Below are 24955 nucleotides of genomic sequence, written 5' to 3' on the forward strand. Positions count from 1 at the left end.
GCCAAATGTTTGGCCAGAACTCCATTAATACGGGTCACAATTTTAGGTAAGGGGTTATGTTGTAAAGGGGTATATACATCAGTATCAGCTAGCTGTCTTTTAATCTCCTTAATGTAATTAGATTTATCCATGACAACAATCGCGCCGCCTTTGTCGGCAGGTTTTATAACTAGAGAGTCATCTCTAGTTAGTTGTTGCAATGCTATCCTATCGTTTTGGGAAAGGTTAGATGTACAAGTGAGTTTATCCTTTTCAATATTATTACGAAAGATTTCAAGATCTTTTTGAATTAATGAAATAACTGTTTCCACAGCAGGAGAATTCTTTGGAGGTAGAAAAGTACTTTTCATAGTTAAGCCCAATTCTTTACATGATATTAGGCTAGGTGAATCATGTGTGGTAGGAATACTCGGGGATTTTGAAAAATGTACTTTTAATCTAAGTAGTCTAAACAATCTATGCATATCCAAGTCATGTTGAAACAAATTAAATCCATAGGTGGGACAGAAAGATAAGCCCTTTTGTAGCAAATCGATTTGTGCTGGACTCAGAATCTTAGAGGAAATGTTCACAACCAGTGATCCCCTTTCATTGTGTGGGGTTACAGTAAGGGAGGGGGAGGAGATAACACCCTCTACCTCCACCATGTCCACAAGGTCACAGGTAGGAATCTCCTCCCCCCCCCCCTCCCTTACTGTAACCCCACACAATGAAAGGGGATCACTGGTTGTGAACATTTCCTCTAAGATTCTGAGTCCAGCACAAATCGATTTGCTACAAAAGGGCTTATCTTTCTGTCCCACCTATGGATTTAATTTGTTTCAACATGACTTGGATATGCATAGATTGTTTAGACTACTTAGATTAAAAGTACATTTTTCAAAATCCCCGAGTATTCCTACCACACATGATTCACCTAGCCTAATATCATGTAAAGAATTGGGCTTAACTATGAAAAGTACTTTTCTACCTCCAAAGAATTCTCCTGCTGTGGAAACAGTTATTTCATTAATTCAAAAAGATCTTGAAATCTTTCGTAATAATATTGAAAAGGATAAACTCACTTGTACATCTAACCTTTCCCAAAACGATAGGATAGCATTGCAACAACTAACTAGAGATGACTCTCTAGTTATAAAACCTGCCGACAAAGGCGGCGCGATTGTTGTCATGGATAAATCTAATTACATTAAGGAGATTAAAAGACAGCTAGCTGATACTGATGTATATACCCCTTTACAACATAACCCCTTACCTAAAATTGTGACCCGTATTAATGGAGTTCTGGCCAAACATTTGGCTACAAATACCATTGATCAATACACCGCCAATTTTCTCAATAAACATGATCCAATAACTCCAGTCATCTATATTTTACCCAAGATTCATAAATGCCTGATCGATCCTCCTGGTCGTCCAATTGTGGCTTCCAGTGACTCGGTCCTCTCTCCACTCTCCATTTTTGTTGAAAAAATATTAACACCACACGTCAAAAACACTCGTTCTTTTTTACTCGACACATCTGCATTTTTACATCTTATCCACAGTATGGATACACCCCCACCATATGCACTTCTTGTCACACTCGATGTGGTTAGTCTTTACACATCGATACAACATGACAAAGGCATACGGGCAAGCCGCATTCTGTTGGAATCTAATAACGTAGATTCAAAAATCGTTAATCTGTGCGTTGATTTATTAGAAATCATTCTCAATGAGAATTATTTTATGTTTCAAGACACTTTTTATGCACAGAAACGCGGGACCGCAATGGGTTCTAATTAGAGATGAGCGAACACTAAAATGTTCGAGGTTCGAAATTCGATTCGAACAGCCGCTCACTGTTCGAGTGTTCGAATGGGTTTCGAACCCCATTATAGTCTATGGGGAACATAAACTCGTTAAGGGGGAAACCCAAATTCGTGTCTGGAGGGTCACCAAGTCCACTATGACACCCCAGGAAATGATACCAACACCCTGGAATGACACTGGGACAGCAGGGGAAGCATGTCTGGGGGCATAAAAGTCACTTTATTTCATGGAAATCCCTGTCAGTTTGCGATTTTCGCAAGCTAACTTTTCCCCATAGAAATGCATTGGCCAGTGCTGATTGGCCAGAGTACGGAACTCGACCAATCAGCGCTGGCTCTGCTGGAGGAGGCGGAGTCTAAGATAGCTCCACACCAGTCTCCATTCAGGTCCGACCTTAGACTCCGCCTCCTCCGGCAGAGCCAGCGCTGATTGGCCGAAGGCTGGCCAATGCATTCCTATGCGAATGCAGAGACTTAGCAGTGCTGAGTCAGTTTTGCTCAACTACACATCTGATGCACACTCGGCACTGCTACATCAGATGTAGCAATCTGATGTAGCAGAGCCGAGGGTGCACTAGAACCCCTGTGCAAACTCAGTTCACGCTAATAGAATGCATTGGCCAGCGCTGATTGGCCAATGCATTCTATTAGCCCGATGAAGTAGAGCTGAATGTGTGTGCTAAGCACACACATTCAGCACTGCTTCATCACGCCAATACAATGCATTAGCCAGTGCTGATTGGCCAGAGTACGGAATTCGGCCAATCAGCGCTGGCCAATGCATTCTATTAGCCCGATGAAGTAGAGCTGAATGTGTGTGCTAAGCACACACATTCAGCACTGCTTCATCACGCCAATACAATGCATTAGCCAGTGCTGATTGGCCAGAGTACGGAATTCGGCCAATCAGCGCTGGCTCTGCTGGAGGAGGCGGAGTCTAAGATCGCTCCACACCAGTCTCCATTCAGGTCCGACCTTAGACTCCGCCTCCTCCAGCAGAGCCAGCGCTGATTGGTCGAGTTCCGTACTCTGGCCAATCAGCGCTGGCCAATGCATTCTATTAGCCCGATGAAGTAGAGCTGAATGTGTGTGCTTAGCACACACATTCAGCTCTACTTCATCGGGCTAATAGAATGCATTGGCCAATCAGCGCTGGCCAATGCATTCTATTAGCGTGAACTGAGTTTGCACAGGGGTTCTAGTGCACCCTCGGCTCTGCTACATCAGATTGCTACATCTGATGTAGCAGTGCCGAGTGTGCATCAGATGTGTAGTTGAGCAAAACTGACTCAGCACTGCTAAGTCTCTGCATTCGCATAGGAATGCATTGGCCAGCCTTCGGCCAATCAGCGCTGGCTCTGCCGGAGGAGGCGGAGTCTAAGGTCGGACCTGAATGGAGACTGGTGTGGAGCGATCTTAGACTCCGCCTCCTCCAGCAGAGCCAGCGCTGATTGGTCGAGTTCCGTACTCTGGCCAATCAGCGCTGGCCAATGCATTCTATTAGCCCGATGAAGTAGAGCTGAATGTGTGTGCTTAGCACACACATTAAGCTCTACTTCATCAGGCTAATAGAATACATTGGCCAATCAGCGCTGGCCAATGCATTCTATTAGCTTGATGAAGCAGAGTGTGCACAAGGGTTCAAGCGCACCCTCGGCTCTGATGTAGCAGAGCTGAGGGTGCACAAGGGTTCAAGTGCACCCTCGGCTCTCCTACATCAGAGCCGAGGGTGCGCTTGAACCCTTGTGCAGCCTCGGCTCTGCTACATCAGAGCCGAGGGTGCGCTTGAACCCTTGTGCACACTCTGCTTCATCAAGCTAATAGAATGCATTGGCCAGCACTGATTGGCCAGAGTACGGAATTCGGCCAATCAGCGCTGGCCAATGCATCCCTATGGGAAAAAGTTTATCTCACAAAAATCACAATTACACACCCGATAGAGCCCCAAAAAGTTATTTTTAATAACATTCCCCCCTAAATAAAGGTTATCCCTAGCTATCCCTGCCTGTACAGCTATCCCTGTCTCATAGTCACAAAGTTCACATTCTCATATGACCCGGATTTGAAATCCACTATTCGTCTAAAATGGAGGTCACCTGATTTCGGCAGCCAATGACTTTTTCCAATTTTTTTCAATGCCCCCGGTGTCGTAGTTCCTGTCCCACCTCCCCTGCGCTGTTATTGGTGCAAAAAAGGCACCAGGGAAGGTGGGAGGGGAATCGAATTTTGGCGCACTTTACCACGCGGTGTTCGATTCGATTCGAACATGGCGAACACCCTGATATCCGATCGAACATGTGTTCGATAGAACACTGTTCGCTCATCTCTAGTTCTAATGTGGCTCCTCCCTATGCCAATGCCTACATGGCATTGTTTGAGGAATCATTCATATATACCAACATCCTATTCCGTGAACATGCTACCACTTGGAAAAGATATATAGATGACGTCTTCTGCGTCTGGACGGGTTCTATCACTACCCTTATGGAATTTGTTGATTATCTAAATAACATTTGGCCCGAGTTGAAATTTACACTCCATTATGACATCAGAAGTATCAGTTTCTTAGACACACTCATCACTAAATCAGAAACAGGTGAACTTAGGTCTGACATCTTCAGTAAAGAAACTGATCGCAACAGTATCCTACACTTTTCCAGCTGCCATCCGAAACCTACTAAAAATTCTCTTCCAAAATCTCAATTCCTTCGTGTAAAGAGAATAGTTCAGGATACTGCGACAAGGGAGCTGAGATACAAAGAAATGGAGAACAAATTCTCAACTCGAGGTTACCCCAAAAAATTCTACAGAAAGCCTTGACTGAGGCCAAACAAGCTGCCCCAACGTCTTCTAGCCCCCGGCAGGAAGACAGGAGGATCACTTTTGTACATTCTTACCATCCTTTTAGCTACAAAATTCATAGCATTCTAAGAAGACACTGGCCCCTACTATCCAGAGCGTATCCCGAAATCCCCGAGTTTCAGAATAATTTTCGTGCCTGTTTTAAACGTCCCAAAAATCTGAGGGACAGGTTGGTTAAAGCTGACCTAGGATCAGAAATTAAGGAGCCTCGCCAAACCTTTCTTAGCAGCCAAAGACATGGTACCTTTCCATGTCTTGGCTGCCATCAATGTTCCAATATACTTAGAGGCGACAAAATTTACCACCCTCACTCTGGTCAGACTTTCCCCATCCATGATTTTTTCACTTGTAACACCAATTTTGTAGTATATCTTATCAAATGTCCGTGCGGTCTCGCATACGTTGGGGAGACCACCCAACGTGTGCGAGACCGCATCAAACAACACAAATCAAACATCCGTTGTCATAATCTACTTTTACCTATACCAGCACACTTTATTCAGGCAGGGCACAGTGTTTCCCAACTTAGATTTCAAGTTCTGGAACACGTGGAAAATCCACGTAGAGGCGGTAACAGGATCACTCTTCTCAAAAAACGTGAGGCTCACTGGATCCATAGATTGCAGACTATGGAGCCACGTGGCATGAACCGAGAATACGAAATTCATGCGTATTTGTAAACCAATGTTCTATCTACTTTGTTGATTATTGTTCATTATATTCATTGATTAACATGCCATGATTTAATTATACTTACCTGTATGTATTTTATTCCACAGGCTCGCTAGGTCTACCTCTGACTGACCCTACTGGGCCCGCCTTCAACAGTATCCTTGCCGAAACTTTGCACTTTTTCTTTAATTTTTCTCTTTATTTTTTCATTAATTAAATATTATTATTTTTTAATTTTTATTTTTCAGTTTTTCATTTTTTCATTGTGCATAAGATTCGTTTTTCTTTATTTTTTATGATCTTTTATATTTTTCATATTTTATTTTTTATTTTTTATTATTTTTTATTTTTTATTTTTTATTCTTTACTTTTTTCGTTTTTGTCTAGTTGTAGTTTTAGTTGCATTCTCTTTCCTCTCTCTTTCCTTTCTTTTTGTTCCATTCTCTTTCTTTCTGTCTTCTTTTCACTCTTGTCACTCATGCCTTTTTCCTTTTATCATAATCTTGGTGTATCCCCTTAGATTATTATCTATTTTCTCTTACCCCTTTAGGATGTGTATTAGTTCACTTGTTATTACTACATTTCGCTACTTACAATCACTTTATTCCTCCTCTTGTATATTACCGGACGAGCTGGGCGCACGCATGCGCCGTCCGTCCAGTCTCTCTGCCCCTTTTTTTTACTAAGTTTCATTTTTTAGTCACTGCGCATGCGCGAGTCGGCTTTGACACGCGCACGCGCATTTCAACTACACCCGTACTTCCGGGTACACGCGCAGGCACTACGGATCACATGTGATCCTGTGCTCTATTTATAGCAGGGGAGACGCCACGATTGTAGCGCTTTCCTGTGGGAGTTAACCCCTTTATTCTTGTGCGCATAGTGTCATTCACTTATTTTCATTTTCCCCATCTGGGGAGCGGGTTTCCGGATAGCGGCAGCAGAGGTAAGGACCCCTAGAGACGAGCTCTCATGGTGCATACATTCATGTTATTTTCTTGGTTCTAACTAGAACCTTATGGTACTCCTAGGAAACTGGACCCCTCTTGACCTGCTGGACTTTGTCTTTATTGATTTCTTGCATCATACATACAGGTATATGTGTATTCTTTGTTCATTGTTTCTTTACTCTTTGCTTTATTCTGGCCTCTGCTCCCTATACTATTTGATATGATATAATACTGTCATGGCTTATGCTGATTGATATGTATAGGAGTCCAGGATAGATGGTTGTCTTTATGTTCTAGTACCTTTTCTGGCATGTTCATCTACCCTAACTCAGTTTACTATATATTATGTCTCTCTTAGTTTCTCTTGTTGAAACCACCCGGAGTATAATTATAACAACATTCACATGGTTCTCCTATGTATATAAATGTCCATATGTAAATATTGGTGAAATTGTATATTGGAAGTGTGCTGGTGTTGTACATACTGATTTTGGTTGTTACTATCTTTTTCATGTAGAGCTTGAAAAAGGCCTATTGTGGCCGAAAACGTTTGCTCCATCACGCTCTACCAATAAAACACTTTTATTTGGTGGCACATATTTGTGTGAAGCTCTCTTCTTTAATATTGAATACGGGGTGGGACCCTAGCTTCAAACACTGGGACATCGACTGTATCCCTGCGAAACTATCTTTAGTCACCCATCACTGAATATCCATTACAATTCTATAAAGCACTGCTACTGCTTTCCTCTCCACCTCTGTCATACATGCATGTTGCTTCCATAGCCTTACCCTGCGGCTTTTTGGATTAGTAAGGAAAGTATATCTGTCTACCTTTGTATGTCAATCACACATTTATGGCATATACTGTTATCATGCAGGTCAGTGTAACCCTTTAGGAGCATATACCGAATTTAGTTGTTACATTATTGAGACACTATTATAACATTACTTTGTGCATCAAATCCCTTTTACTTAGACTCCGTTGAATTCTCTATGTTTTTAACAGTTCCAGAATGTGATAGCCGAAGATAATAAAGCTGATCTCTTTCACTACAGGCAGCTGCTTTAATCCGAATGGCTTCAACCTTTCTGACAGAGACACTCTTCTTCAAAGGGATCAGCGTGAGTTTAGAAAATCATTTTTGGAATTTATGAACTTTTGGCAATATAAGACTAGACAGATACATGGATCTCTCTGCTTACCACCTGAAGAAGTAATGACCTTCCATTTGTCTCATCACAGTCATACTTGAAGAAATTTTCATTCTCAAATGCTGACCAAGATGGTTTGTGGAATCATTTACAAATGGTACATTTTCTATATTTCTTGCCCAGTGTGGCATCCATAAAATATTCAATGTCATTGTTGGTGATTATTAACATTTAATAACTTTTATTTGGCATTTTCTTGCATACTAAATGATAGACAACATTCAACAGCTGGGAGGAGAGGGGATGTAGTGGGCAGAGCTAGTAGTAGCAAAGGAGTTTGCAGGCAACTGGGTTTTTTTTCTAAAGCCGGTTGTCCGTGTGCTAACCGGCTGCCGTTAATGAATGGCACAGGAGGTGCATGGGGGACACATGGATGTCATCCGAGTGCCACCCGTGCACCAGCTGTGCATCTGCGGCCCTTTTCATTCACTGAATAGGAGCCATAGAAGTAGGGCCGGAAAATCGGACAGTAATAGGACCTGTTCCATATTTTGTGGCCCAGACTGTGGGCCCCATACACATGATCATGTCATTCAATGGTCATGTGTACGGGCCCATAGAAATGAATAGGTCAGTGTGCTATCTGTGAAAAGCCTGGATAGCACACTGGCCATCTATACAGTCATGTGCAAGGGGGCTAAGCCTGTAATAGCTTTCAGCCTTTGTAGTGCAAAGGCTGAAATCCATGGGAAAAACCTGCAGCAATAATTGACATACTGCGGGATTACAGCCTGTAGTCTCTTTGTGCTGCAGGGTTTAGTTGCAGAATATAGATAAGATTTGTTTAAATCATCCCAGTGTGACCACTGTAGATGGCAGCAGGTTAGCCACCAACACTTTTGCTGTGGCTAACTCGCTGAAATCCCTGCCTGTGCTAGCATGGTGTAAAGTGGTTTTCCTGAGAAAGATATTTATTGTATACTGATTATAAATTTCAAGAAGCGGGTCCAGGTCCATGTTCCTAGGGCTTAAGTGGCCCTTGTCTATGAATGTTAATAAAAGCACCACTTTTTGGTACATAGTGGTCAGATCTTTTTAGCATATCATATTGAGAAGCCAAAAATGTCTTTCATATAAAAGTTTTGTATTTATTCATATCAATAAATTATATGAACACTTGAAAAATAAATGACTAAAAATATTAGCAAGTTAATTTAGTTATTATAGTGGAAATTAAAGTAGTGCACGGTGCCAAGCAGTGGTCCGGAGAGACCAGGACAAAGAGGATGACATGTTTGTTCTGACATGTCTTCCTACTTTATGCCATTCCTGTTATTTCTCCTAGAGTAGGTGTTAGCATTTTCATTATTAAACGTGTGATCTTACACAGTGATCACTGAATGAACAGTGTCAAAGAGTGATAGGGCCTACCCCCAGCTAGTAAGACCCAGATGTCAATCTATAGATCTGTTTAATTGGCTGTGGTTTACAGAGAAAGAGGTTTCAAGAACAAGCAGCATGGCTTAAGATGTTGCAAAATTGCACCAGAAGTTTGGTACAAAATTCTATTGCAAAGCAATGCCCTATTCACACGACAGTGCTGTTTTTGAATGTCTATTCTTGACAGTCGTTTTGCTTTCTGCTTTTGATGGCTGAGTGTCATCCATATTGCATCCATTTTTAATGGGCCACTAAAAAGCAGATGAATTTAATTAGGCTAAGGCCCCACAGTACGATACGCAGCACTAAAGCACTGCAGGAAAAACCACGGCGTGAATGCATCCTGGTTGCTCCCGCAGCGCTTTGAACAGAAACTTCACACAGTTTTCCTCCGTGGACTTTCTGTTACCATTATATCTACGAGAAAGCCGCCGTAGATATAATTGACAAGCTGCGATATCCAAAACTGCACCGGTTTTGGAAATCGCAACATGTCCGCGCTGCAGTTTTAAATGCAAAGTGGTCATGGGAAACTGTAGGGCCCCGGCCTTAGCTAGTTTTTTTGATCCAGCTGACTGATCTGGTTTTACAAACATAACTCAGACATTTTACATCTGTTAAAAAACAGTTCATTGATGGTATTGATGGATTACTGGTGTAAACCTAGACTAGATAGTCCAATGATACACTAAATTTATTTCCCCAGCATGAGCCTCTTTGAAAACATTTTTAAACTAATCTAATCTAATATTGCACGTGTCTTCATCTTAAACAGGATCAATAAATCTGCGTAATCAATTGTAGTTGACTCTGGGTCTGGTTCCATTCTGGTTGAATAAGAGCTATGTCATGTTAACATCTAACATCCTTGGCCCCCATTTCCCCAACAATCTTTATCTGTCTTTGAGAACATGATATTTTGTAAGCATCACGGTTATATAACCTTAAAATGTATGAACTTTTTATACTATTGTTGATACAAACAACAACATGGTTAATGTTCTAAGTTTATAGATGACCAGGATGAAGTTCAGTTGCCAATACCATTGAAAAATATCATGGATTCGTGGACATGGAAAAAAGGCATACCTCTGGTAACGCTCAATACATCTACTGGAACACTAAGTCAAGTAGTATTGAAGACAGGCAACCATGAAAATATCACCAGTGATTCCAAGTATGTTCATATTATATAACACCAATATTATTACTGAGAAAGACTAATGCCATATGCCTATGCTAAGAGTATAATAACAAAACATAAATCTAACTCTTTTCAGTTGTAGTACTAGTATTCTAGATATATGTATTATTAAAGTGTACCTGTTTGTTTTCACATGACAAAACCAGATAATATGATGATCGCCTACAAGAACCTGAATTACATGTTTTCATAGCTGGCCATTTGGAAATTCAGTATAGCAAAAAAAAAAAAAACAACTGACCTATTGCTTCACAAGGGTTTGTCCAAGAGTATAATAAATGAAACTACATGCAGAATAAGAAGCCAACAAGTTGTCAAATCCATTGTCACTCAATCTCTATTGCTCCTGTGGTCCCTGCAGCAATGATGTGCCTTAGATACACGTGACACAGAAACACAGAAGAAAGCAATGGACTACTTAGCATGTCATTGCTGCAAAATAAGTAGCCAAAGCACATGGGGGACCACTAAAGCAAGGAGCTGGAGCAATGCAAGGTGTCACTGTAAGGAACTGTTGGTTTATTTGTCTTATAACATTTCTTGGAGCAAGGCATTTTTATATCTTCTGAATATGTTAACTTTTGATGTTTTTTAAGGTTTTTTTAATGTCTTTTTTCATTTCCTGGTTCACCATGTGTACAACCTAGAATGTTTAATTTTTCACACTAAACAGTGAACCTAAACAATATGCTGACACTTTCTGCTTTAAGGAGATCACTTTTCAGCATTCATTTCATTATCATCACAGGCAGGAATACAATAAAAGGCAACACCTCAATTATAAAGATGGGAATAAATAACACAAGATCAAATTACTATATAGGTGTATATATATATATATATATATATATATATATATATACCCTATATACTATATAAATAGGTGCTGAGTAGAGATGAGCGAACAGTGTTCTATCGAACTCATGTTCGATCGGATATTAGGCTGTTCGGCATGTTCGAATCGAATCGAACACCGCGTGGTAAAGTGCGCCATTACTCGATTCCCCTCCCACCTTCCCTGGCGCCTTTTTTGCTCCAATAACAGCGCAGGGTAGGTGGGACAGGAACTACGACACCGGTGACGTTGAAAAAAGTAGGCAAAACCCATTGGCTGCCGAAAACATGTGACCTCTAATTTAAAAGAATAGCGCCGCCCAGGTTCGCGTCATTCTGAGCTTGCAATTCACCGAGGACGGAGGTTTCCGTCCAGCTAGCTAGGGCTTAGATTCTGGGTAGGCAGGGACAGGCTAGGATAGGAAGGAGAAGACAACCACAACAGCTCTTGTAAGAGCTAAATTCCAGGGAGAAGCTTGTCAGTGTAACGTGGCACTGACGGGCTCAATCGCCGCAACCCAGCTTTCCCAGGATCCTGAATGGAATACACTGTCAGTGTATTCCCGTATACCCGATATATACCCCCGATACCCGTTCCAACGGTGTGCCCCCCCACCTTCACCCCAGAAATACCCTGCAAGTCCCCTAGCAATAGAATTGGGGCTATATACACCCACTATTTTTGCTACTGCCATATAGTGCCAGTTTCTGACTGGTAATTCAAAGAATATATTGGGGTTATAAATACCCTCATTTCTTGCTACTGGTATATAGTGCCATTGTCTGACTGGGAATTCAAAGAATATATTGGGGTTACGTGCACCCACAATTTTTACTACTGGTATACAGTGCCATTGTCTGACTGGGAATTCAAAGAATATATTGGGAATACAAATACCCTCATTTCTTGCTACTGCCATATAGTGCCAGTTTCTGACTGGTAATTCAAAGAATATATTGGGGTTACGTGCACCCACAATTTTTACTACTGGTATACAGTGCCATTGTCTGACTGGGAATTCAAAGAATATATTGGGAATACAAATACCCTCATTTCTTGCTACTGCCATATAGTGCCAGTTTCTGACTGGTAATTCAAAGAATATATTGGGGTTACGTGCACCCACAATTTTTACTACTGGTATACAGTGCCATTGTCTAACTGGGAATTCAAAGAATATATTGGGGTTATAAATACCCTCATTTCTTGCTACTGCCATATAGTGCCAGTTTCTGACTGGTAATTCAAAGAATATATTGGGGTTACGTGCACCCACAATTTTTACTACTGGTATACAGTGCCATTGTCTGACTGGGAATTCAAAGAATATATTGGGGTTATAAATACCCTCATTTCTTGCTACTGGTATATAGTGCCATTGTCTGACTGGGAATTCAAAGAATATATTGGGGTTACGTGCACCCACAATTTTTACTACTGGTATACAGTGCCATTGTCTGACTGGGAATTCAAAGAATATATTGGGGTTATAAATACCCTCATTTCTTGCTACTGCCATATAGTGCCAGTTTCTGACTGGTAATTCAAAGAATATATTGGGGTTACGTGCACCCACAATTTTTACTACTGGTATACAGTGCCATTGTCTGACTGGGAATTCAAAGAATATATTGGGGTTATAAATACCCTCATTTCTTGCTACTGCCATATAGTGCCAGTTTCTGACTGGTAATTCAAAGAATATATTGGGGTTACGTGCACCCACAATTTTTACTACTGGTATACAGTGCCATTGTCTGACTGGGAATTCAAAGAATATATTGGGAATACGAATACCCTCATTTCTTGCTACTGCCATATAGTGCCAGTTTCTGACTGGTAATTCAAAGAATATATTGGGGTTACGTGCACCCACAATTTTTACTACTGGTATACAGTGCCATTGTCTGACTGGGAATTCAAAGAATATATTGGGGTTATAAATACCCTCATTTCTTGCTACTGCCATATAGTGCCAGTTTCTGACTGGTAATTCAAAGAATATATTGGGGTTACGTGCACCCACAATTTTTACTACTGGTATACAGTGCCATTGTCTGACTGGGAATTCAAAGAATATATTGGGAATACAAATACCCTCATTTCTTGCTACTGCCATATAGTGCCAGTTTCTGACTGGTAATTCAAAGAATATATTGGGGTTACGTGCACCCACAATTTTTACTACTGGTATACAGTGCCATTGTCTGACTGGGAATTCAAAGAATATATTGGGGTTATAAATACCCTCATTTCTTGCTACTGCCATATAGTGCCAGTTTCTGACTGGTAATTCAAAGAATATATTGGGGTTACGTGCACCCACAATTTTTACTACTGGTATACAGTGCCATTGTCTGACTGGGAATTCAAAGAATATATTGGGGTTATAAATACCCTCATTTCTTGCTACTGCCATATAGTGCCAGTTTCTGACTGGTAATTCAAAGAATATATTGGGGTTACGTGCACCCACAATTTTTACTACTGGTATACAGTGCCATTGTCTGACTGGGAATTCAAAGAATATATTGGGGTTATAAATACCCTCATTTCTTGCTACTGCCATATAGTGCCAGTTTCTGACTGGTAATTCAAAGAATATATTGGGGTTACGTGCACCCACAATTTTTACTACTGGTATACAGTGCCATTGTCTGACTGGGAATTCAAAGAATATATTGGGGTTATAAATACCCTCATTTCTTGCTACTGCCATATAGTGCCATTGTCTGACTGGGAATTCAAAGAATATATTGGGGTTACGTGCACCCACAATTTTTACTACTGGTATACAGTGCCATTGTCTGACTGGGAATTCAAAGAATATATTGGGGTTATAAATACCCTCATTTCTTGCTACTGCCATATAGTGCCAGTTTCTGACTGGTAATTCAAAGAATATATTGGGGTTACGTGCACCCACAATTTTTACTACTGGTATACAGTGCCATTGTCTGACTGGGAATTCAAAGAATATATTGGGAATACAAATACCCTCATTTCTTGCTACTGCCATATAGTGCCAGTTTCTGACTGGTAATTCAAAGAATATATTGGGGTTACGTGCACCCACAATTTTTACTACTGGTATACAGTGCCATTGTCTGACTGGGAATTCAAAGAATATATTGGGGTTATAAATACCCTCATTTCTTGCTACTGGTATATAGTGCCATTGTCTGACTGGGAATTCAAAGAATATATTGGGGTTACGTGCACCCACAATTTTTACTACTGGTATACAGTGCCATTGTCTGACTGGGAATTCAAAGAATATATTGGGGTTATAAATACCCTCATTTCTTGCTACTGGTATATAGTGCCATTGTCTGACTGGTAATTCAAAGAATATATTGGGGTTACGTGCACCCACAATTTTTACTACTGGTATACAGTGCCATTGTCTGACTGGGAATTCAAAGAATATATTGGGGTTATAAATACCCTCATTTCTTGCTACTGCCATATAGTGCCAGTTTCTGACTGGTAATTCAAAGAATATATTGGGGTTACGTGCACCCACAATTTTTACTACTGGTATACAGTGCCATTGTCTGACTGGGAATTCAAAGAATATATTGGGAATACAAATAACCTCATTTCTTGCTACTGCCATATAGTGCCAGTTTCTGACTGGTAATTCAAAGAATATATTGGGGTTACGTGCACCCACAATTTTTACTACTGGTATACAGTGCCATTGTCTGACTGGGAATTCAAAGAATATATTGGGGTTATAAATACCCTCATTTCTTGCTACTGCCATATAGTGCCAGTTTCTGACTGGTAATTCAAAGAATATATTGGGGTTACGTGCACCCACAATTTTTACTACTGGTATACAGTGCCAATTTCTAACTAGGAATTCAAAATGCGCAAGGCTCCCGGAAAGGGACGTGGACGAGGCCGTGGGCGAGGTCGGGGGAATGGTTCTGGGGAGCAAGGTAGCAGTGAAGCCACAGGGCGTCCCGTGCCTACTCCTGTGGGGCAGCAAGCATTGCGCCACTCCACAGTGCCAGGGTTGCTTGCCACATTAACTAAACTGCAGGGTACAAACCTTAGTAGGCCCGAGAACCAGGAACAGGTCTTGCAATGGCTGTCAGAGAACGCTTACAGCACATTGTCCAGCAGCCAGTCAGACTCTGCCTCCTCTCCTCTTATTACCCAACAGTCTTGTCTTCCTTCCTCCCAAAATTCCAAAGCTTTACAGAACAATAACCCAAACTGTCCCTGCTCCCCAGAGCTGTTCTCCGCTCCTTTCATTGTCCCTCAACCTGCCTCTCCACGTCACGATTCCACGAACCTAACAGAGGAGCATCTGTGTCCAGATGCTCAAACACTAGAGTCTCCTCCATCTCCGTTCGATTTGGTGGTGGATGACCAGCAACCCACCCTCATCGACGATGATGTGACGCAGTTGCCGTCAGGGCATCCAGTTGACCGGCGCATTGTGCGGGAGGAGGAGATGAGACAGGAGTTGGAAGAGGAAGTGGTGGATGATGAGGACACTGACCCGACCTGGACAGGGGGGATGTCAAGCGGGGAAAGTAGTGTGGATGTTGAGGCAGGTGCAGCACCAAAAAGGGTAGCTAGAGGCAGAGGCAGAGGTCAGCAGCTTAGGCGAAGCCAGGCCACACCCGGAATCTCCCAAGATGTTCCAGTTCGTACCCAGCCCCGAAAAACTCCCACCTCGAGGGCACGTTTCTCGAAGGTGTGGAGTTTTTTCAAGGAATGCGCCGAGGACAGATATAGTGTTGTCTGCACAATTTGCCTCTCGAAATTGATTAGGGGCTCTGAGAAGAGCAACCTGTCCACCACTTCAATGCGCCGTCATTTGGAATCCAAGCACTGGAATCAGTGGCAGGCAGCAACGGCAGGACAAAGGCCGCCTGCCGTTCACGCCACTGCCACTGCCTCTGCCACTGCCTCTGCCTCTGCCACTGCCACTGCTGACTGTGCTGGCGATGCACTCCAGAGGACGAGCCAGGACACCACTTCATCTGCCTCCGCCACTTTGTTGACTTCTCCCTCATCCTCCCCTGTTCCTGTCTTATCTCCTTCTCCTGCACCATCAAAGGCACCATCAGGCGCTTCTTTACAACAACCCACCATCTCTCAGACATTGGAGCGGCGGCAGAAATACACTGCTAACCACCCACACGCGCAAGCCTTGAACGCCAACATCGCTAAACTGCTGGCCCAGGAGATGTTGGCGTTCCGGCTTGTTGAAACTCCCGCCTTCCTGGACCTGATGGCAACTGCGGCACCTCGCTATGCCGTCCCTAGCCGTCACTACTTCTCCCGGTGTGCCGTCCCCGCCTTGCACCAGCACGTGTCACTCAACATCAGGCGGGCCCTTAGTTCCGCGCTTTGCACAAAGGTCCACTTGACCACCGACGCGTGGACAAGTGCATGCGGACAGGGACGCTACATTTCACTGACGGCACACTGGGTGAATGTAGTTGAGGCTGGGACTGCTTCCCAAACTGGCCCGGTGTACCTCGTCTCCCCGCCTAACATTCCTGGCAGGGACACGAGAAGAACACCCCCCTCCTCCTCCTCCTCTACCGCCTCCTCCTCCGCCACCGCCTCCTCCTCCGCTGTTAGATTGACCCCAGCTACGAGTTGGAAACGTTGCAGCACTGGCGTTGGTAGACGTCAGCAGGCTGTGCTGAAGCTGATCAGCTTGGGGGACAGACAGCACACTGCCTCCGAGGTGAGGGATGCCCTCCTCGATGAGACGGCAATATGGTTTGAGCCGCTGCACCTGGGCCCAGGCATGGTCGTTTGTGATAACGGCCGGAACCTGGTAGCAGCTCTGGAGCTTGCCGGACTCCAACATGTTCCATGCCTGGCCCACGTCTTCAACCTAGTGGTGCAACGTTTCCTAAAGAGCTACCCCAATGTTCCAGAGCTACTGGTGAAAGTGCGGCGCATGTGCGCCCACTTTCGCAAGTCGACAGTAGCCGCTGCTAGCTTAAAATCTCTCCAGCAACGCCTGCATGTGCCACAACACCGGCTTTTGTGCGACGTCCCCACACGCTGGAACTCAACGTTTCAGATGTTGAATAGAGTGGTTGAGCAGCAGAGACCTTTGATGGAATACCAGCTACAAAACCCTAGGGTGCCACAAAGTCAGCTGCCTCAGTTTCACATCCATGAGTGGCCATGGATGAGAGACCTTTGTGACATCCTACGGGTCTTTGAGGAGTCCACAAGGAGGGTGAGCTCTGAGGATGCGATGGTGAGCCTTACAATCCCGCTCTTGTGTGTTCTGACAGAATCCCTGATTGACATCAGGGATAACTCAGATCACACAGAGGAGTTAGGGATAGCATCCGATCCGTCACAGCTGGAGAGTAGGTCCACACATCTGTCCGCTTCACTGCGTTTAATGGAGGAGGAGGAGGAGGAGGAGGAGGAGGAGGAGGAGGAGGAGGAAGAAGAGTTGTCCGATGATGTGATGGTGATACAGGAGGCTTCCGGGCAACTTCGAATCGTCCCATTGTTGCAGCGCGGATGGGTAGACATGGAGGATGAGGAGGAAATGGAGATTGAACTTTCCGGTGGGGCCAGAGGAGTCATGCCAACTAACACTGTGGCAGACATGGCTGAGTTCATGTTGGGGTGCTTTACAACCGACAAGCGTATTGTCAAAATCATGGAGGACAACCAGTACTGGATCTTTGCTATCCTTGACCCCCGGTATAAAAACAACATCTCGTCTTTTATTCCGGTAGAGGGGAGGGCCAATCGCATCAATGCTTGCCACAGGCAATTGGTGCAGAATATGATGGAGATGTTTCCAGCATGTGACGTTGGCGGCAGGGAGGGCAGTTCCTCCAGTAGGCAACCAAGTTCTCACCGGTCCACACAAACGAGGGGCACACTGTCTAAGGTCTGGGACACCTTGATGGCACCCCCTCGCCAAAGTGCCGCCACGGAGGGTCCTAGTGTCACCAGGCGTGAGAAGTATAGGCGCATGTTGCGGGAATACCTTTCCGACCACAGCCCTGTCCTCTCCGACCCCTCTGCGCCCTACACGTATTGGGTGTCGAAGTTGGACCTGTGGCTTGAACTTGCCCTATATGCCTTGGAGGTGCTGTCCTGTCCTGCCGCCAGCGTCCTATCTGAGAGGGTGTTCAGTGCAGCCGGTGGCATCATCACTGACAAGCGCACCCGTCTGTCAGCTGAGAGTGCCGACCGGCTCACTTTGATAAAAATGAACCACCACTCGGTAGAGCCGTCATTTTTATGCCCACCTGTGTAAAGCACCCCAACATGAAACTCCATGTCTGTACTCAACCTCTCCAATTCCTCCGCATCCTCATACTCATCCACCATAAGCGTTGCACAATTCTGCTAATACTAGGCTCCCTCCACCCTGATTTCCCCCAACTCTGCTGGTTAGAGGCTCCCTCCACCCTGATTTCCACCAACTCTGCTGGTTAGAGGCTCCCTCCACCATGAATTGGTCCAAACTGGGCTGTTTAGCGGCTCCCTCCACCATGAATTGGTCCAAACTGGGGTTTTTAGAGGCTCCCTCCACCATGAATTGGTCCAAACTGGGGTTTTTAGAGGCTCCCTCCACCATGAATTGGTCCAAACTGGGGGTTTTTAGAGGCTCCCTCCACCATGAATTTGCCCAAACTGGGCTGTTTAGAGGCTCCCTCCACCATGAATTGGTCCAAACTGGGGTTTTTAGGGGCTCCCTCCACCATGAATTTCCCAAAACTTGGCTGTTTAGAGGCTCCCTCCACCATTAATTGGTCCAAACTGGGCTGGTTAGAGGCTCCCTCCACCATGAATTTGCCCAAACTGGGCTGTTTAGAGGCTCCCTCCACCATGAATTGGTCCAAACTGGGGGTTTTAGGGGCTCCCTCCACCATGAATTTCCCAAAACTTGGCTGTTTAGAGGCTCCCTCCACCATTAATTGGTCCAAACTGGGCTGGTTAGAGGCTCCCTCCACCATGAATTTGCCCAAACTGGGCTGTTTAGAGGCTCCCTCCACCATGAATTTCCCAAAACTTGGCTGTTTAGAGGCTCCCTCCACCATTAATTGATCCAAACTGGGCTGTTTAGAGGCTCCCTCCACCATGAATTGGTCCAAACTGGACTGTTTAGAGGCTCCCTCCACCATGAATTTGCCCAAACTGGGCTGTTTAGAGGCTCCCTCCACCATGAATTTGCCCAAACTGGGCTGGTTAGAGGCTCCCTCCACCATGAATTGGTCCAAACTGGGTTTTTTAGAGGCTCCCTCCACCATGAATTTGCCCAAACTGGGCTGGTTAGAGGCTCCCTCCACCATGAATTGGTCCAAACTGGGCTGGTTAGAGGCTCCCTCCACCATGAATTTCCCAAAACTTGGCTGTTTAGAGGCTCCCTCCACCATTAATTGGTCCAAACTGGGCTGGTTAGAGGCTCCCTCCACCATGAATTTGCCCAAACTGGGCTGTTTAGAGGCTCCCTCCACCATGAATTGGTCCAAACTGGGGTTTTTAGGGGCTCCCTCCACCATGAATTTCCCAAAACTTGGCTGTTTAGAGGCTCCCTCCACCATTAATTGGTCCAAACTGGGCTGGTTAGAGGCTCCCTCCACCATGAATTTGCCCAAACTGGGCTGTTTAGAGGCTCCCTCCACCATGAATTTGCCCAAACTGGGCTGGTTAGAGGCTCCCTCCACCATGAATTGGTCCAAACTGGGTTTTTTAGAGGCTCCCTCCACCATGAATTGGTCCAAACTTGGCTGTTTAGAGGCTCCCTCCACCATTAATTGGTCCAAACTGGGCTGGTTAGAGGCTCCCTCCACCATGAATTGGTCCAAACTGGGCTGGTTAGAGGCTCCCTCCACCATGAATTTCCCAAAACTTAGCTGTTTAGAGGCTCCCTCCACCATTAATTGGTCCAAACTGGGCTGGTTAGAGGCTCCCTCCACCATGAATTTGCCCAAACTGGGCTGTTTAGAGGCTCCCTCCACCATGAATTGGTCCAAACTGGGGTTTTTAGGGGCTCCCTCCACCATGAATTTCCCAAAACTTGGCTGTTTAGAGGCTCCCTCCACCATTAATTGGTCCAAACTGGGCTGGTTAGAGGCTCCCTCCACCATGAATTTGCCCAAACTGGGCTGTTTAGAGGCTCCCTCCACCATGAATTGGTCCAAACTGGGTTTTTTAGAGGCTCCCTCCACCATGAATTGGTCCAAACTGGGCTGGTTAGAGGCTCCCTCCACCATGAATTTCCCAAAACTTGGCTGTTTAGAGGCTCCCTCCACCATTAATTGGTCCAAACTGGGCTGGTTAGAGGCTCCCTCCACCATGAATTTGCCCAAACTGGGCTGTTTAGAGGCTCCCTCCACCATGAATTGGTCCAAACTGGGTTTTTTAGAGGCTCCCTCCACCATGAATTGGTCCAAACTGGGCTGGTTAGAGGCTCCCTCCACCATGAATTTCCCAAAACTTGGCTGTTTAGAGGCTCCCTCCACCATGAATTGGTCCAAACTGGGCTGTTTAGCGGCTCCCTCCACCATGAATTGGTCCAAACTGGGGTTTTTAGAGGCTCCCTCCACCATGAATTGGTCCAAACTGGGGTTTTTAGAGGCTCCCTCCACCATGAATTGGTCCAAACTGGGGGTTTTTAGAGGCTCCCTCCACCATGAATTTCCCAAAACTTGGCTGTTTAGAGGCTCCCTCCACCATTAATTGGTCCAAACTGGGCTGTTTAGAGGCTCCCTCCACCATGAATTGGTCCAAACTGGACTGTTTAGAGGCTCCCTCCACCATGAATTTGCCCAAACTGGGCTATTTAGAGGCTCCCTCCACCATGAATTTGCCCAAACTGGGCTGGTTAGAGGCTCCCTCCACCATGAATTGGTCCAAACTGGGTTTTTTAGAGGCTCCCTCCACCATGAATTTGCCCAAACTGGGCTGGTTAGAGGCTCCCTCCACCATGAATTGGTCCAAACTGGGCTGGTTAGAGGCTCCCTCCACCATGAATTTCCCAAAACTTGGCTGTTTAGAGGCTCCCTCCACCATTAATTGGTCCAAACTGGGCTGGTTAGAGGCTCCCTCCACCATGAATTTGCCCAAACTGGGCTGTTTAGAGGCTCCCTCCACCATGAATTGGTCCAAACTGGGGTTTTTAGGGGCTCCCTCCACCATGAATTTCCCAAAACTTGGCTGTTTAGAGGCTCCCTCCACCATTAATTGGTCCAAACTGGGCTGGTTAGAGGCTCCCTCCACCATGAATTTGCCCAAACTGGGCTGTTTAGAGGCTCCCTCCACCATGAATTTGCCCAAACTGGGCTGGTTAGAGGCTCCCTCCACCATGAATTGGTCCAAACTGGGTTTTTTAGAGGCTCCCTCCACCATGAATTGGTCCAAACTTGGCTGTTTAGAGGCTCCCTCCACCATTAATTGGTCCAAACTGGGCTGGTTAGAGGCTCCCTCCACCATGAATTGGTCCAAACTGGGTTTTTTAGAGGCTCCCTCCACCATGAATTTGCCCAAACTGGGCTGGTTAGAGGCTCCCTCCACCATGAATTGGTCCAAACTGGGCTGGTTAGAGGCTCCCTCCACCATGAATTTCCCAAAACTTGGCTGTTTAGAGGCTCCCTCCACCATTAATTGGTCCAAACTGGGCTGTTTAGAGGCTCCCTCCACCATGAATTGGTCCAAACTGGACTGTTTAGAGGCTCCCTCCACCATGAATTTGCCCAAACTGGGCTATTTAGAGGCTCCCTCCACCATGAATTTGCCCAAACTGGGCTGGTTAGAGGCTCCCTCCACCATGAATTGGTCCAAACTGGGTTTTTTAGAGGCTCCCTCCACCATGAATTTGCCCAAACTGGGCTGGTTAGAGGCTCCCTCCACCATGAATTGGTCCAAACTGGGCTGGTTAGAGGCTCCCTCCACCATGAATTTCCCAAAACTTGGCTGTTTAGAGGCTCCCTCCACCATTAATTGGTCCAAACTGGGCTGGTTAGAGGCTCCCTCCACCATGAATTTGCCCAAACTGGGCTGTTTAGAGGCTCCCTCCACCATGAATTGGTCCAAACTGGGGTTTTTAGGGGCTCCCTCCACCATGAATTTCCCAAAACTTGGCTGTTTAGAGGCTCCCTCCACCATTAATTGGTCCAAACTGGGCTGGTTAGAGGCTCCCTCCACCATGAATTTGCCCAAACTGGGCTGTTTAGAGGCTCCCTCCACCATGAATTTGCCCAAACTGGGCTGGTTAGAGGCTCCCTCCACCATGAATTGGTCCAAACTGGGTTTTTTAGAGGCTCCCTCCACCATGAATTGGTCCAAACTTGGCTGTTTAGAGGCTCCCTCCACCATTAATTGGTCCAAACTGGGCTGGTTAGAGGCTCCCTCCACCATGAATTGGTCCAAACTGGGTTTTTTAGAGGCTCCCTCCACCATGAATTTGCCCAAACTGGGCTGGTTAGAGGCTCCCTCCACCATGAATTGGTCCAAACTGGGCTGGTTAGAGGCTCCCTCCACCATGAATTTCCCAAAACTTGGCTGTTTAGAGGCTCCCTCCACCATTAATTGGTCCAAACTGGGCTGGTTAGAGGCTCCCTCCACCATGAATTTGCCCAAACTGGGCTGTTTAGAGGCTCCCTCCACCATGAATTTGCCCAAACTGGGCTGGTTAGAGGCTCCCTCCACCATGAATTGGTCCAAACTGGGTTTTTTAGAGGCTCCCTCCACCATGAATTGGTCCAAACTTGGCTGTTTAGAGGCTCCCTCCACCATTAATTGGTCCAAACTGGGCTGGTTAGAGGCTCCCTCCACCATGAATTGGTCCAAACTGGGTTTTTTAGAGGCTCCCTCCACCATGAATTTGCCCAAACTGGGCTGGTTAGAGGCTCCCTCCACCATGAATTGGTCCAAACTGGGCTGGTTAGAGGCTCCCTCCACCATGAATTTCCCAAAACTTGGCTGTTTAGAGGCTCCCTCCACCATTAATTGGTCCAAACTGGGCTGGTTAGAGGCTCCCTCCACCATGAATTTGCCCAAACTGGGCTGGTTAGAGGCTCCCTCCACCATGAATTGGTCCAAACTGGGCTGGTTAGAGGCTCCCTCCACCATGAATTTCCCAAAACTTGGCTGTTTAGAGGCTCCCTCCACCATTAATTGGTCCAAACTGGGCTGGTTAGAGGCTCCCTCCACCATGAATTTGCCCAAACTGGGCTGTTTAGAGGCTCCCTCCACCATGAATTGGTCCAAACTGGGGTTTTTAGGGGCTCCCTCCACCATGAATTTCCCAAAACTTGGCTGTTTAGAGGCTCCCTCCACCATTAATTGGTCCAAACTGGGCTGGTTAGAGGCTCCCTCCACCATGAATTTGCCCAAACTGGGCTGTTTAGAGGCTCCCTCCACCATGAATTGGTCCAAACTGGGTTTTTTAGAGGCTCCCTCCACCATGAATTGGTCCAAACTGGGCTGGTTAGAGGCTCCCTCCACCATGAATTTCCCAAAACTTGGCTGTTTAGAGGCTCCCTCCACCATTAATTGGTCCAAACTGGGCTGGTTAGAGGCTCCCTCCACCATGAATTTGCCCAAACTGGGCTGTTTAGAGGCTCCCTCCACCATGAATTGGTCCAAACTGGGTTTTTTAGAGGCTCCCTCCACCATGAATTGGTCCAAACTGGGCTGGTTAGAGGCTCCCTCCACCATGAATTTCCCAAAACTTGGCTGTTTAGAGGCTCCCTCCACCATTAATTGGTCCAAACTGGGCTGGTTAGAGGCTCCCTCCACCATGAATTTGCCCAAACTGGGCTGTTTAGAGGCTCCCTCCACCATGAATTTCCCAAAACTTGGCTGTTTAGAGGCTCCCTCCACCATTAATTGGTCCAAACTGGGCTGTTTAGAGGCTCCCTCCACCATGAATTGGTCCAAACTGGGCTGTTTAGAGGCTCCCTCCACCATGAATTTGCCCAAACTGGGCTGTTTAGAGGCTCCCTCCACCATGAATTTGCCCAAACTGGGCTGGTTAGAGGCTCCCTCCACCATGAATTGGTCCAAACTGGGTTTTTTAGAGGCTCCCTCCACCATGAATTTGCCCAAACTGGGCTGGTTAGAGGCTCCCTCCACCATGAATTGGTCCAAACTGGGCTGGTTAGAGGCTCCCTCCACCATGAATTTGCCCAAACTGGGCTGGTTAGAGGCTCCCTCCACCATGAATTGGTCCAAACTGGGGTTTTTAGGGGCTCCCTCCACCATGAATTTCCCAAAACTTGGCTGTTTAGAGGCTCCCTCCACCATTAATTGGTCCAAACTGGGCTGGTTAGAGGCTCCCTCCACCATGAATTTGCCCAAACTGGGCTGTTTAGAGGCTCCCTCCACCATGAATTGGTCCAAACTGGGTTTTTTAGAGGCTCCCTCCACCATGAATTGGTCCAAACTGGGCTGTTTAGAGGCTCCCTCCACCATGAATTTGCCCAAACTGGGCTGTTTAGAGGCTCCCTCCACCATGAATTTGCCCAAACTGGGCTGGTTAGAGGCTCCCTCCACCATGAATTGGTCCAAACTGGGTTTTTTAGAGGCTCCCTCCACCATGAATTTGCCCAAACTGGGCTGGTTAGAGGCTCCCTCCACCATGAATTGGTCCAAACTGGGCTGGTTAGAGGCTCCCTCCACCATTAATTGGTCCAAACTGGGCTGTTTAGAGGCTCCCTCCACCATGAATTTGCCCAAACTGGGCTGGTTAGAGGCTCCCTCCACCATGAATTGGTCCAAACTGGGCTGGTTAGAGGCTCCCTCCACCATGAATTTCCCAAAACTTGGCTGTTTAGAGGCTCCCTCCACCATTAATTGGTCCAAACTGGGCTGGTTAGAGGCTCCCTCCACCATGAATTTGCCCAAACTGGGCTGTTTAGAGGCTCCCTCCACCATGAATTGGTCCAAACTGGGTTTTTTAGAGGCTCCCTCCACCATGAATTGGTCCAAACTGGGCTGTTTAGAGGCTCCCTCCACCATGAATTTGCCCAAACTGGGCTGTTTAGAGGCTCCCTCCACC

General features: G+C 45.7%; 1 protein-coding gene across 1 annotated transcript in view; it reads left to right on the forward strand.

Annotated features, from left to right (window-relative positions):
* The window catches only part of LVRN (laeverin), a 97421-nt gene that overhangs the window by 54987 nt on the left and 17479 nt on the right, over positions 1–24955 (forward strand). Inside the window, exons 8-10 of the mRNA XM_075272243.1 lie at positions 7358–7423; positions 7545–7610; positions 9901–10070. Coding sequence (XP_075128344.1) covers positions 7358–7423; positions 7545–7610; positions 9901–10070 — 302 coding nt within the window. The remainder of the gene's footprint in view (positions 1–7357; positions 7424–7544; positions 7611–9900; positions 10071–24955) is intronic.

This window comes from Leptodactylus fuscus, chromosome 1, assembly GCF_031893055.1.
Source record: "Leptodactylus fuscus isolate aLepFus1 chromosome 1, aLepFus1.hap2, whole genome shotgun sequence".
NCBI lineage: Eukaryota > Metazoa > Chordata > Amphibia > Anura > Leptodactylidae > Leptodactylus > Leptodactylus fuscus.